At 37.8% G+C, this 15513-nt stretch overlaps 1 protein-coding gene across 2 annotated transcripts in view; it reads left to right on the top strand.

Annotated features, from left to right (window-relative positions):
• The window catches only part of LOC102304999 (MAM domain-containing glycosylphosphatidylinositol anchor protein 1), a 201407-nt gene that overhangs the window by 116135 nt on the left and 69759 nt on the right, over positions 1-15513 (top strand). For both annotated transcript variants that reach the window (XM_005934576.3, XM_014337546.2), the window contains exons 7-8: positions 10255-10524; positions 14006-14335. In XM_005934576.3, coding sequence (XP_005934638.1) covers positions 10255-10524; positions 14006-14335 — 600 coding nt within the window. The remainder of the gene's footprint in view (positions 1-10254; positions 10525-14005; positions 14336-15513) is intronic.

Here is a 15513-nt window from a genome sequence, read left to right as displayed (position 1 = left end):
GCCGTGCAGACAAATGAAAAATATGTAAAATATACAAAAGGACATAATTACCTTTCCCAGTGTAGATCACATTAACTTCATTTTCCATTTTGCTATGTTCCCACCGCTGTTATTTGCCCCCCAGAAATAGGCATCTTGCAAGTTTACAGCCTTTATTATTAAAAATTATAAATTTCTACAATAGATCAGCTATTTCACACTTTCCTGTGAGACTGTGCTACTTTTCACTGGCAATAACAGTATACAGTATATATCAGCAACACTATAGAGTATATTTTTTTATGATGAGCACAAGGTTTTGTGACACTTTTAAAATATATTTACAGGTTTTGAACTGAAGATGTTATCCAGTGAAAAATAAGGCCTCTTTTGAGATAAAAGTTCCCCAGGAGTCTTCTAAAGTGTGCTAAAGGTGGGAAAGATACAAGAAGTCAAAGAGAAGAAACTGTGACAAAGTTAGGAAGAAAATAAACAGAATTTGGCACCTCTGTTGTTAAAAAAAAAGGAAAGAAAAAGAGACACGAGGACAAAACAACCAAAAAACTAACTGAATTAAAAATAAAACAGATGGACACAGCTTACTGAAATATTTCAGAAAAACTAATAGTTAATAATTAATACTAATAATTCAGTATTAGGTCTCTGAGCTACAGCTGCTCAGAGACACCCAATTAATTAGAGCAGACAACACTTATAACACAATGTTTTCTTTTAAGAATATAGAAAACACACTTTTAATAGACAATGACCAAAAGGACATGGCAACCAAACACGAACAATTTACCAGTGTTAAAATCAACAAGTAGGGAAGGAAAACAAACAGGTCTTCATGCTCCCGCTGTGTGAGATAGGGGTTCTTCACGACCATTGCCCCAGCCTTCTTCTGCTCCCCTCTTGGGCTCCTGTGGCTAAGATCAATTGTATTCCCACAGCGCACTCAACACACACACAAAGACACACACAGCAAACACAGCAATAAACGCCTGCCTGGCCCTGGCATCAGGGCTCAGAAGCTTGCCAAAGCAGCCAATCTGTCTGGACCTCACAGCCTCACAGACTGATCGAAAGCACACACCGCTTAGTGTGTGTATGCGTTTCTTTGTGTGCACATGTCTGTGGTTACAAAAGAAAGAGGAAAGAAATGTGGATAAGGGGAGAGGGATGAAGTGTGATTATGTCTGAGTGTGCATTTTTCTTCACTTCCTAACCTGCCCTAACAGAGCACAGATATCTAATGAGATAAACTGTTTAAATAAAGAATAGAGAGAATTGCATTTCCTAAAACAACTCCAGATTAACTGCATTAACAAGTTTATATACCTTAGACTTCTGCACCATTTTGAAATACTCACATAAACACACTTAAGATTAGGGATGGGTATCGTTTAGGTTTTATCCGATACCAGTACCAAACCGGTACTTTTGAAACGGTGCCGGTGCTTAAACGGTGCTCGAAACGGTGCTTAAAGAATGGAGAACACCAACTTTGTCCAAAAACCTCTCATGTTCAGCTGTTTTTTTGTAAAAGGATAAAAATGTTAGCCTTTTCTGCAGCTATAGGGCATATATGGTATCACTCTTGGCTGGAAGCAGTGCTTAATCAATGGAAAAAAACACAAACTTTGTCCAAAAACCTCTCAGTTTAGCTGTTTCCCACTTTTTCTTTGGTCATTTTAGCCTTTTTGGCCAGGGTGAAGGGAGTATCTGCCATCAAACAAGAAGACAGCCGCATGTAGCTATGATGGTGTTTGCTAGTTCACCTTACACGCGTTAATGTAATAACGTGGTTAGCCTACTCAACGTAAATTACACACGAACAACATTAAGCTACTCACGCAGAGAAGAACGGCTGCTGCTGCTGCCATCATCATCTGTCATCATTTCTGCTACACTGGCAGGGCTAGGGGCCAGGACTCTACTCTTTGGGTTTTTGGGGGATGTTGCTAACTCCGCGTCCGATAACAGGCACCAGTAGATGTGCTCGGTGTGAGGTCTCGCAGCAAGCTATCAAATACGGCACATTTCTCGGCTTTTAACAAAATGCTATACGTCGCCAGGTGTTTCTTCAGATTTGAGGTGTTATCTCCTTTGCACAGTATCACAGTATCACCTTAAAGCACTTGTTGCAGGCTGCTGAGTTTGCATATTTTGCTGTGAAGTACAGCCAGACGTTTGACCGCTTCGCCTTGGGCATTTTTAATCTGTAGCTCTGCTCTAAAAGAATGTAGGTACCTGGGCCCGCCTACTATGCTTGCGAAGGTAAAATGATTGGCTGGAATCCAAAGTGTATGACATCTCAGGGAAATAAAGCACCGAAATGTGCGCTGCTTTTCGGTCTGGTTACTACCGTTTATGTCAGAACGATACCGGTACCTATCCCTACTTAAGATGCTCCTAAATCATCTAAATCACTAATACTACCTAAAGGCACGCTATGAAAACATGTAGTAATGGAAAAACAAAAGCAAATTTCAGGACTCAAATTTTATAGCACATATTTTGATACTTTAAACAAAAATAAGAATAAAACTTAGACTTGATCTCAAAAGAAAACAAACATTTCCTTTCACGGGTGTAAACATTCTCTCAGAAAATTACATCTGTAGACTCAGATCTCCAAAAATGAATAGAAGTATAAAACTGAAATAAATCAAGTGACAGATGCAGAAACCAAGAAAATGACACAAAGAACAGAGAAATACACAGGGGGCAAAGGGAGGGAGAGGTATAAACAGATGGACACAAAGATGGAAATAGAGAGATTGTAAAAGACAAAAGCAGTCAGCGAGTTGTTTTTTAATCTTCTGTAATATTCGTTTAATGAGCATATTTTGCTTTTCCTCACTGAGCCCCTTGTTTGTCCTTGTGTACCACTCACCGCTTAGATTAGATACATCCAACTAGGTCACACGATTACTGCTGATTCACCGCACTGGGACAAGGGGAATGATTGATTTTTATATTATAATCCTACCCTGGGATTTTAGTACTGGCTTCTGCCCTCTAGTAACCGTCATCAGAGACCAAATCCTCTTCCCTTGCCTCTCATAAAGAAGAACATGGGGGCATACTCTGTAAGCTTGTCATGTTATTTAAAGTGGTAGCGTACAAGGGTTTAGGGGGTAATGGAACATGAACCGCATGTGTGGCATTGAGTAACTTAGATGGACTTCACCATAAGTGAAAAATACAGTGCAGTGTATTAGTAATACACTGCATGTTTAAAAATTGGGAAAACATGCATGAGAGAATATATGTGTCAAAACCCATAAATCAACTAATCTCTTTATAACCTCCTGCTCCCTATTTTAAAAGTTTTAAAGTAATTTTCTCTTCATATCTTCTCATCGTTTTATGTCTATATTAAACAAAAAGAAAGAGGGCAGGCCAATTTGTTTAACCAAGTTCACTCGAAGTGAATAACTTCTGTCATACAAAAATTTTTTAATCTGACCTGAAATATTCTGTAATAGTGGCACCTGCAAGTATGTGTGTGTATGTGTGTGTGTGTTCTTGTGATTTGGCACTATTCAAATAATACTGAATTGAAATGAAATGGAAAAACTGAAACTCTTCTTCTATACACAAAGGGAAAAAAGAAATTGAAAAGTAGAAATTTCTTTCACAAATTGTCAGGTTTGTTAAATAATTTACAGTTAATATAGATCACAGACTTCTGACAAGTTCTTACTGTGTGCCTTTGATTAAGTTAGAAACTCCACTTATAATGTAGCTCCTGGTGTCAATGTAGATTTTTTTTTGAAGATTTTTTCCTCCTGCTACAATGACATAAATGGAACACATTTTATGGGAAAAAAACACACAACAAGAAACAAGGACACATACACAAAAATTGGGAGAATTTAATTTGTACGTGCAAGTTTATTTAGTGTTTTATTGATTATTATAACACATACCACACTATACCTTCAAGATAATATGGCAGTTGTACAATTGCACGATATATATTATTATTATCAATAGGAGGCTAATCCTACTGCAAATGAATTCCCCCTTGAAAAGTTGAAGATCAATGGGCAATCTGCAATAATCCTCACTACACTAAAACCTCTCGTAGGACATTTTATTGCACCTGTGCAGTCAGTTTTATGTAAGGCTATAATCCATGCCAGGAAAGGGTTATGTGAAAGGGAGAGAGGGAGAGACCAGACATATATTTAAACAGAATTTAAAAAGCAAAATATTGTTTTAAAACTGATGCTTGTGCATCCATTATATTTACTTTTTTAATTGTATTATTTATATAGAAATATAAAAAATTATTGAATGGTATGTCCGGGCTGCATGGTGTACCCCCACGTAAAACATTTCACCATTCAGTTCATAAATTTCTCTGACATTTCTTCATCACCCTCAAATCCACTCTAGTTAGGGGATCACTGTGGGGATATGTACAGCCACACCACAGGCAAGAATCGATTTGCTCTCAAGGCTGCCTTGATCATTTTTTGTGAAGTCATTGGTCGGGGCTTTAAGAGTCTGAGAATTTTCTCTGAATTTGAACCTTAGAGTTAAAAAAAAATATAGCTTTAGAAATCCAAGGAATTTTGAATACGTTCTTTTTTGGGGACAGTTTGCATTGCACTTTTTCACACTTTTTTACCCATGAGCAACACAAAAATTGCATTTGTACGGAGCCCCCCAGGGGACATGGGAGAAAAAAAAATTGGGGAGGAAAAAAAAAAAAATTAGGGAGGAAAAAAAAAATTAAGACGGACTTTTGCGAGATCTCGCAAAAGTATTGCGAGCGCTCGCAAAAGTATTGCGAGATCTCGCAAAACTCCAACAATGGCGGCAGCTACTTAGTTGTAATATTACTCTTTCTGGGTCACAAAATACACTTTTAAGATATTTTGAGGCGTGAATGTAGTTGTGTAAACGTCAGATACCTGCTCGGTTTACAAGACATCACATATTTGCAAAAGAGCTCCGAGGTTTTTGGAGATCTGACACCCACTAGCTCGAAGCTAACGGGAGGTCGAGACCTACTACAGCCGGGAGGAACACCGCTTTCCCGGCACATCGTGCCTCGACCTCCCGGTCGGCTTCGAGCTGGCGGCCTCCGAAGAATGCGGCTAAAACTTTTGCGAGATCTCGCAATACTTTTGCGAGCGCTCGCAATACTTATTGCGAGATCTCGCAATACTTTTGCGAGCGCTCGCAATACTTTTGCGAGATCTCGCAAAAGTCCGTCTTATTTTTTTTTTTCCTCCCTAATTTTTTTTTTTTCCTCCCTAATTTTTTTTTCTCCCATGTCCCCTGGGGGGCTCCGTACATTTGGGATATTTTAGGATATTTGCATTTCTTTATTGGATTCAGCTGTGTCAGAATATTTTGTCTGTGGCTTACAATTAAATATTTCAAAACGCTTTGTTGAGAAACACTTGACTTCTAAGTGACAACGTCTGCGTTTTTTTGATTGAAAACTGCAGTTGAAATTAAATATTCATTTTCTTCATTTCCTTCTTATATAAATTCAATTTTAATTGTCTTCTTTTTCATCACTCGAGGCTCACGGTAGCTTTGCAACGGTTAAAATAGTTTAAAATTATATTATTTAAACGGATGTCTTTAATTGTCCATCTTTGATGACCATTGTTGTGATCTAATATAATATAAATAAAACTGAGTTGAAGTGAATTGAAATTGAATAAACTTTATATTAGCTTTAAATAAACAGCATATTCCAAGACTGAGCCTTTCTTTGCTTCAGAATATTTTTTCTGTTGTATAGCTGCCAAACCTTCATTTTACAATCACACCCTAAACTTTTACTCATATTACCACCAATGATCAGCAAAAAAGTGTTGATTGCCACTTGATCTCCAAACCCATTGGCCAGCCTGCTATCCCGCCATATTTCTGACTAACTCTGCGATAGTGACAAGCGCTGTTCCTGAGTACAATACACAAACATACAGCTCTTGTCAGCTTACACCTCTCTCCAAACCTTTAAGCTTTTATTTCCAGCCAATTTCCCCCCAATAACCCCTCTGCCTTTACCTTAGAGACAAATTAAATCTCAAAAAGGTTACACGGGATGACGGTGAGAGAGAAAGCAAACCATAGGGTTTTTAAAAAAATGCAGGATGGAAGTCTGAGGCCGAGGTATGACAGAGATGCGAAGACGTGAAAAGAGAGAATACTGAATATACGGAGATGACAAACTGACTGAGAGTTAAAGGAAGAGAGGAAGTCGAAGTGTGTGCATGGAAAAGAGAGGCATTTGTTACCTGGTTGTAAACCACTGTGCTGCACATAAATCCCATTACTTTGGGAAGAGCATTGGCTGATCCCTCCGTTACCGTCACCCACGCATCCCCAGGAAATTGAAGCTATAATTCTCAAATCCTCTGTTCCTCCCCATTGCCTAACTCTCACTTTTCTTCGTCTTCTCAGATTTTCTCTCCATTTTTTTTTCCTGTGGCTTAAATATTTAATTAGTTTGTTTATTTGTTTTGCAAATTAATGATAGATCCCATCAACAGTCTGCAGAAAATGTTGTGAACTGAGATTAAAAAGTGAATAGGCTAGACCTTAAGCAGAAATAACTTTGCAATGTAGATGGATAAATGTTATAATTGTTATACCATCACTGGATTGAATGGCACTGTGATGGACTGATAACCTGTCTATTGTGTACCCCAGCTCTCGGCCCATTAAACCTCGGATAGACTCAGGCCCTTGAATTGAAAAAGAGGTTAAATGGATGGATTGATAGATTGATGGATTTAAGTGATTTTCACAGCCAGACAGAATAAATCACCAACAGTCGTCTTTGGATGGGTTCAGTCCTATATATATTCTGGTTGATGTCTTAACTCTTTAAAGGCTGTGGGACATAGGGGTAACAACAGAGCAGGAAGAAACTCTTAACATGTACCTTATAGAGCTACCGTATAGACCCACTGTTTTATTTAAACTCAGTCTCTGGTTTACCTGACTTATGTTTTAACTATGTATGTCCTATCTATTAACCTAACCTACTATGTACAAACCCTACCTGGAGAAACGTGCAGACAGCTCAGACTTAATGATAAAATCAATAAGATCAGCATACAGTAGGGCTTTTCTACATTGCATCTCCAAAAAAATTTATTTCACTGTAAATTAATTAAACAAACAGGCACATAACCAAGCGTGAAAGCTTCCATTCAGGTTTGTTCAATGCTTAGAAGGGTTTGCAGGCCCACAGGGGTTTACTTTCCTAGTGCTGTGATTTGATACAATGGGAGTAGACAGTGCTATTTATGTGCTGATTGCAGCTGTTACACCAGTGAAATTTCTTGTCAGCTTCGGAGCCATCACTAGTGAGGTTAGCTAAAGAGATATCCCATTAGTGCGTGTGTGTGTGTGTTTGTGTATGTGTGTGTGTGTACGTATGTGTGCTTGCTTGCACTTTTTTGTTACCCATTAGAGTGGAAGAATGTGTGTAGAGCTCTGTGCACATTCTTGTATTAGCAGAAACATGCACCTGTAAACTTGTTTGTTAAAGCTCTGCACCACTTTCATTACGCCGATTGCAATCTGCTAAAAAATAAATAAATAAATAAAAAAATGAGAGAGAGATTAGATGAGAGGATGTAGTGCATAAAGTCTATTAGAATGAATTGCTTCCTGTACCCTATTGGTTGGTCTCTTACTGAGGATTAACAGTCTCAGGTTGATAAAAGCCTAAATTCTTCTACTCCTTGTCCTCCAGAGCCCATTTAAAATTATGGCTGGAGAATTCTTAAATCAATTATGAGTCAATAGACAGATAGGTCGATTATTAAATATATTTATATTGAATAGCTTGAACATAGTTTTTCAGCTTGAGCATATTTTTTCATAGCATACAGTTCTTTTAGTCCCACAAAAATACATGAATGAAAAATAAATCATAAATGATTGTCATAAATGATATGAATACGCACTATACAACAAATTCTGTCATGGCTTTGTCTTGATCAGGACCCACAATTACAATGGTATGTGAGACAAAATACAAAGAAAAGTAACTAGAAAAATATGGGTTAAAGATGATAAAGATGCCTCTTTTAAATGTCCACGTTCATAAGTGAACTCCGACAAAGGACAGCTTGATTTCTACAGATGAATACTTTTCTTTTTTCTTTTTTTTAAGTGGTAGAAGAGTGATACATTGTCAAAGCCCTTTCAGTTTTTCAAGGACCTTTTTGAAGTATTGCTAGTGGTGTTTTTCGCAGATGACAGATTGCACATATTGCTGCTTATAATTAAACCCATACTATTGTGGATTCAGTAAAACCTCTATACCTTAAAAACCTCTAAGCCTCTTTCATCACTCATCATTCACCAGTGTGCTAATTAGTTATTGCAAAAAATATATATTAAGATCAAACATTGTTTACTTTTAATTTTATGTCTCCATATAGTAAAAAAGTATATAAAAGTCATCAACTTGTTGTATGTTTGTATGTGAAAAACCAGTTAAATCTTTTTTTTTTCTTCTTTTTAAGCATTCACTTAGCCAGATAGTTTAAGGGAGAGTTACACAGATGATTTCCAGCCAGAGAGCCGTACTGTAACAACCAAAGATTAGTGACTTGTGACCACTGAGCAGCTCCAGTAAAGAAACTGTGGTTTGACTGCTTCGCCCCAGGCTGTTTTTACTCTAGTTGATGAGGGAGATGAAAACCTTTCTATTCTAGTGTACCAAAAAGATTTCTGTGGCAACTTGAAGGATTTAAATGGGTGACATTTTGGTCACAAGCTAATTTCTCTCAATGTTAACCTCCTGTCACCCCATCTACACCTTGTGGCAAGATATGCAAAAACCTATTACAAGATGTTGCAAATACTATTGCAGCCTACTAGAGCCATTTGAGTCTGTTGCTTAGACTGCTTAGGTTTACATTGAACTAGAATATATAATGAAACGTGTTTTGAACGTGAACTGTAAAAGAATCCATATTTGATGCTCCAAATAAGACAGAGACTCCTTTTAAACTAAACAACACAGGAAGCCAAAATTGTTATGTACACAAAATTGACTAAATATCCATTTACTGGTTTTATATAACTCTAAATTCCCAACTTTGACCTGCTTGCAACCGCCTCAATAGCTGAATTTAAAAAATATATGTTTATTGCAGCTGATTTGAAAATATCAAATAAATATGAAACAAAATAAATGAAAAAGTGGTATAGGATATGCCATTTAAACTTTGCCTTAATGTTTCCATTTGATATTTGTGCAGACAGCATTCTAAATAGCATGTGGAAACCACAACGTGCGTTACACGGTTTTCACTGTTGCTTTGGATGTACGTCTCCAAACATCATTGTAGGTGGTTAATATCACATTTTTCATATTGTCCCCTCTTCAACTTTGGCCCCAGCTTTTACTCTGTTGTCTTTTACTCTTTTACACTTAGTTTTTCCCCATCGTGTAGTATGTGTCCCTATCCTCACTCCTCTGCCACTTTTTTTTCCCTTTGGAACATGCTAGGGTCCAATTGATTTCTTTCTGTGCCAACAGCATTTTTCAGCCTCTTTTGCAGTAGCATTACGGGTCATCTTGTACTTTTCTGTTAGGTCAGTCATAGGAAATGGAGGCAGTGACTAGGCGATGATATGAGAGCAGAACAGGGACCTGAATTACCTTTGGTACACTGATTAGTTTGTACGGAGAAAAGCTATATACTCAAAGACTCATGCTAAGACCCAGACAGCAAACAGACACTGAGATACAGGAACTGTAATGTTTTAATGTGGTGATTATCTTGCTATTTTTAAGTCTGGTGTTGGTAATGTTTTATGTCATTTCATGTATCACGTCTATTCTTTTTATGTCTTTCACTATTTTATTATTCTTTAACTCAGCTATTGGTTGCACTTTATGACCATGCACTGTCTCTTTTATTGTACTGCTCCATCTTGTTTTGAGTGCTTTTACATTTTGCAATTTTTTCCCATCACTTGGGCTCTGTGAAACAGAGTTACATTGCAGTGTATTTTAATATGGCTGAAAAGACCAAATAAAGTGAACTTGAACTCGAATGTGAGCTTGAAACAAGCACATATTTATACGTACTTTCTATTACAATTGCAGGCAAAAGAAACTTTTAAAGACAGTAAAGTCATACCTTAAAAATGCTCATAATAGAAATGTTCACAACTTAATTTTTTCGCTGAAAAAACATGTATCGTTCCCATTTAAACTACTTTTGTTTGTCTGTTCGTTTCTTTCCGTGTGTCTGTGCCCCACAGGTCCACCAATGATCCGACTGTCAGTGAATGATACAGTGGTGGTGGATCCTGGCCAGGATGTGCGCATAACCTGTGAGGTCACAGCAGGTTTCCCTCTCCCCATTGTGACGTGGTCACGTTACCCTGGCCCTCTTCCCCTCAGTGCTCAAGTTCGAGGAGAATCACTGATTTTGAGAGCTGTCACACCAGCGGATGCAGGCTTCTACAACTGCACGGCAGTCAACAATGTGGGTAACCCTGCACGCAAGAACGTCAACCTCGTTGTGAGAAGTAAGTAATGTTTGTATGTATTTGCACCTGTGAAAAGGGGTGATGCTTTTGCAAAAAAAATAAAATAAAATCTAGATTTGTGTTTTTTACAACCTTGGTATAAACTAGCTCCAGTTGCACAATTGCATCAAGATTGTTTTTCAATTGGAATTGCTGTTTAAAAGATTCTGGATATACTTTCAGAATTATTCTGAATGTGTCAATGAGACTTTTGGTGTTTTTTAAATATTGTCCAGTCCTCATGTATTTATTATTATTACTTAAAAAAAACATATAGCAATGTGACATTCCCATGTGATAATACTGCATATGGTTGGCAGGAATTGTTAAATCTTTGCATAATTTAGGCTTCTCATTCACTGATTTTACAACTAAAAATCATGTTGCATTTAATTCTTTGGCTAGCCAGGGGGTAGTTAAAATAGTTGACAAAGGCATAGTCAGGATCCTTTTCTCATTGAGAAGTCTCGTACAACTGATAATTGCTTTATGCAAAGTGTCTGTATAGTCCTCGTTAGCTTCATTCGTTGACATTTGTGAGTCTGCGCGTGCATGCAAGTGTGTGGAGCTAGTTGCTGATCCGTCATTAACGAAGCTGATGTGAATCTTGTCAGAATGGGCGGGTTAGAATACAGAATACTTCCATTCTCTCTCCCCTCTGGCTATTTTTAGCCCCTTTAATCATCTTTATTCACTGCAATTAGTTAGACTGGAGTGGAAGCAATTAGCAACAGTCTCTTCTGTTAGTTAGCACTGTGGAGAGCGTATGTTAGATGGGCTTCTCCTGTTAGCTTAATGGGCCTGAACACACTGTCACACCAGCGCAGGTGGCAAGATGCTGAAAGAGACACACATTCACAGTCAGTGAGTTCATAAAGGGAAAAAGTCTGCAGGCAGGTAGGTAGACAAGTGCATCCAAATATTTAAGGAGTATACATGCACACACGCACTCACATTAATCAGGTAAAGTCGCAAGTTCATGTTAGCCATATGGTCACTGCTTCATATCCGTGGCTCCACCCAAGTATCTTGTTAACAAGCTCAAAAGAGTTTAAATCAAGCTCTCCTCTCCTCCTTACCCCCTGTCTCTCCCCTTCGTGGGGAAACAGAGAGCTATTTTGTATTCAACATGGAAATCTGTTGGGGAAACGGAGCCTTTGAAACTGAAAATTAAATGTGACAGTGTGAGAGTTACTCTTTGTCCTTGATTTTGTTTCCCCCCTCCTCCTTACCCCCCTGTTATTTTATTCTGTATTTGGCTCCTTTTGTCTTGGCTTCCTTCACAATTTGATTCTTCCTCTCTCACTCGCTTTCTTTCTTCTCTAATTTCCTCTTTCCTTTGGTACAAGGCGACCGCTTCATTTTTTTCTTTTTTTGTTTTGTTAGTGGTGTTGGGGGTGGGGGTATTAACCATGCTTCTTCTCCTGCATTCTTCTGTTTAGTTTCTTTTTATTGAGTAGTATCAGTTCCTTCTTTTTGATCTCACGAATGTGTTTTTCTTCTGTTTGTTTTTTTAATTTTCATTTGTACACTTTACTATTCTGTACTGGAATGGAATACAACCGTTCAAATAATTTGCCTTTCCTATGAAATTTTTGACTTTTGGAAAATCTGAACAACCAAATACCGTATTTCCCGGACTACAAAGCGCACCTGAATATTAGCCGCACAAGCTAAAATCAGGGGAAAATCCTGTTTTGTACATACATTAGCCGCACCTGACTAAAAGCCGCAGGTGTTTCAATGTTGACTTATCATATGTAAGAGAATATGCACAAAGGGAATTGTCAGGAAAGAGATGGCTGTTTGGAGACACACCCCTTTTATTAATATTTTGAAAAACAAGTTATGGGTACATATTTGCACAACTTTTTAGGTATATGTAAAAGTAGTGGTAATTACAAGTACAAAACATGTACTGTGCTTCATAAATGAGTAACAAATGTAGTACATAACAATAACCTACAGCACACCAGAAAAATAGATTCGGACTACCTTTTAGGCTCAAGAAAAGTCAGTCATTCACCACCATCTTCCTGCGCACTAAAACCACCAAAGTCCTCTTCTCCAGTGTCAGATACGAACAGGCTCAGGGTGGCTTCGTCATCCACTCTCAGCTTCTTTCCTTCGTTGTCACTTTCAAAACCAAACAAATCCTCGTTGTCAGTGTCAGAGTCGAACACCCTCAGAAGGGCCGTGGCAGTGTCCTCCTCTCCATCATGCAGCAGTCCAGCCCTTCGAAATCCGTTGGTGATCATGGATGTTTTCACACTTTTCCACGCTGTCAGATTCCACCGGTGGAGTTGAGCATGACTTGCTTTTCGCAAGTTTATTGCCGCTCGTCATCCACGCCTCCGGCTGAACGTGTAGCGCTACTTTGAAGTTTGTTTTTCGCGCTACTTGTACGGCACTATGTTGCCTGGCGGATGGACATGTGACCAACATACCACTCTTGAACCCCGATACTGTGTGTCTGATCACATGCCCTTCCGCCAGGCAACGTAGTGCCGTACAACAGCGGAAAAAACAAAACAAATCGTTTTACGATATGACAAAAATCATGGACAATCCATAGAAAAGCCGCACCTGACTAAAAGCCGCAGGGTTCAAAGCTTGTGCAAAAAGTAGCGGCTTATAGCCCGACAATTACGGTACTTGGTTCCTTTGTAAAGTGTGTCAATGAATAAAGGGGATGCAAAAAATGTTCACATACATGTCAAGAAGCATTTGCTATCTAAAAATAGTTTTATATATCAAATCAAAACTCTCAGTTGAAAAAGAACAATAAATGAAAGTGGTATTTGTTGTTCTCCGGTCAGGGTGTGCGAGATGAAGATTAAGGCTTTTACATTAATTATAACTCTGCTTTGGTCATCTTCAGCTTCCAGGTTAATTTCAGCTTAAACCAATTTTCCCACTTTCATGATTTACAGTTGGTATGATTCTCCTGACAGTACACAGAATTGCAAAGACAGACATGTTAGGTCAACTTGTAAGATTAGAAAAGCACTACATAAATGTGATTACTTTTTACATCTCTTAATGATTTCGTTGAACAAATGATTGCATGAGCTAATTTTTTCATCTGGTTATGTTGAGGTATGCCCACTGTATCTCTGGGCACTCTCTCTACAGTGTCTCCTTGATTAAATGTGCTAAAAATTAATGTATGTCCTTGGATTGTACTTTTCTGTTTTCCTAGGGACTATATATATAGTTTAACTACAGAGAAACTCTAAATTAAGTAAAGACCAAGTGGAAATTAAAAGATAAATAAGAGCATTTAGCAACTGTAGTAGTGGAAAAAAAAGACAGACCTTGCCAGTGATACCTAGTCATGCTTATCCCTTTTATTAATTTTTTTTGCATTATTATTTTAATTTTGTATTTTTTTTAGTACATTTTGTACCAAATGCATTTATATTGTAACAAATATTAAAATTTTCTTCTTTCTTTTTTCCCTCTCTACCACCACAAAAAGCAATGAGCAACCTCACCTTCCAAATTACACCAGACTCTAACAAGGACAGTGAAACCATTCAAATGGGTCGTGACCTTAAGCTCTCATGCCATGTTGATGCCACCCCCCAGGACAAGGTCAACTATACCTGGTACAAGAACGGGGCACCAGTCTTCAACTCAGATAGTTTGATTTTACTGCGCAGTGACCCAGACATGGCACCTGGCACCAGCAGTCTGGAGATTGTGGACATGAAATTCAGAGACTTGGCCACCTACAGCTGCATGGCCAGCTTTTCAGGCAGCACAGTGCGAGAGCTTCGTGTTGATGTCAACATTTCTCAAAACAGCGGTAAGAGTTTCCCCTTTTTCCTTGTTATTCTTTGTACATGTATATGTATAATGATGGCTCAATAAATATTTGTCTATTAAGGCCACGAGCACATGCAGATTCAAATGGGTTACGGTTAGCTGTAAATCGCCCATGCATTTAATTAAGCTCTTGATCGTCATTAATAAATATGTATGGTGGCAACCACTTAATAGAGGTTAGGCAGTTGCTGTTTGTGGAATAAACAAACTTCTAAAACAAACATGTTTGAGTTGACTGATAAACTAATTGAACAAATGTTCAGGTACACAATGCTGCTTAACCTAAGCAGTACATTAGTATGTAAAAAAAAAAACAGTTTTTCCTAAATCTAAAGGGGTGTAATTTTTCATGAATTATATGAATCTTAACACTATCTCATGCCAATGATTAAATATTCTAGCAATCTGTGTTTTTACATCATGTGACATGTTAAAACATAATAGCTTAGTGGTTTACCCATTCACCTAACAACTGAAAGATCCTAGGTGTGATTCCAGGAAATCCATTTGTGGTTGCACCAAGAAGGGCATCTCAAAATTACAAATTAAATATGAAGAGCTACCCGCTGTGCTGCAACCCCTTGTGAATAATGGAACAACTGAAAGTTAGCGTCTTCATTCAGACAGTTTTTATCCCATTTCTTCCCTCTCTACCTCTGCCTTGCACTGCTTGTTGCTTTGATGGTTCAGTTGTGTGTGTTCATGTATTCTTTCTTGTGTGTTTTAAATCATAATATATACTCAATCCTAGTAATAATATTTTTAATGTTCCCACATGTCATTAAAACTGTGCGATTGTCTAATAAAATCAGCTCTTTAAATGTCAGTGCCTGTCATACAATTTTATTGTCCATCTGTCTCTGTTTCCCTAGTTTTTGCCAGTTTATCCATTAGCACTATCTGATATTTTAAATCATGTTTGCCCTCTGACTTCTTGTTAATTAATCTGAAATTTATTTTTGATCCAGAAAAAAAGTGCCAGTTTCTCGTTAGCTTGGCAACAAGGACAAGGATTACTTTATTAACCTTAGAGCCCAAGGTTATGTATTTGTGCTTACACTTTTCTAATGTTACTGACTACGTTGAAGGATATTTTAAAGTGGAAACTCTAACAATGGGCCAAGGGTTTAAGGAACTGTTATTCTTAAAAAAAAAAAA

Source organism: Haplochromis burtoni, unplaced genomic scaffold (assembly GCF_018398535.1).
Source record: "Haplochromis burtoni strain Fernald_Lab_line unplaced genomic scaffold, NCSU_Asbu1 Contig_187, whole genome shotgun sequence".
In the NCBI taxonomy this organism is placed as follows: Eukaryota; Metazoa; Chordata; class Actinopteri; order Cichliformes; family Cichlidae; genus Haplochromis; species Haplochromis burtoni.
This window is presented reverse-complemented; position numbering and strand designations above follow the sequence as displayed.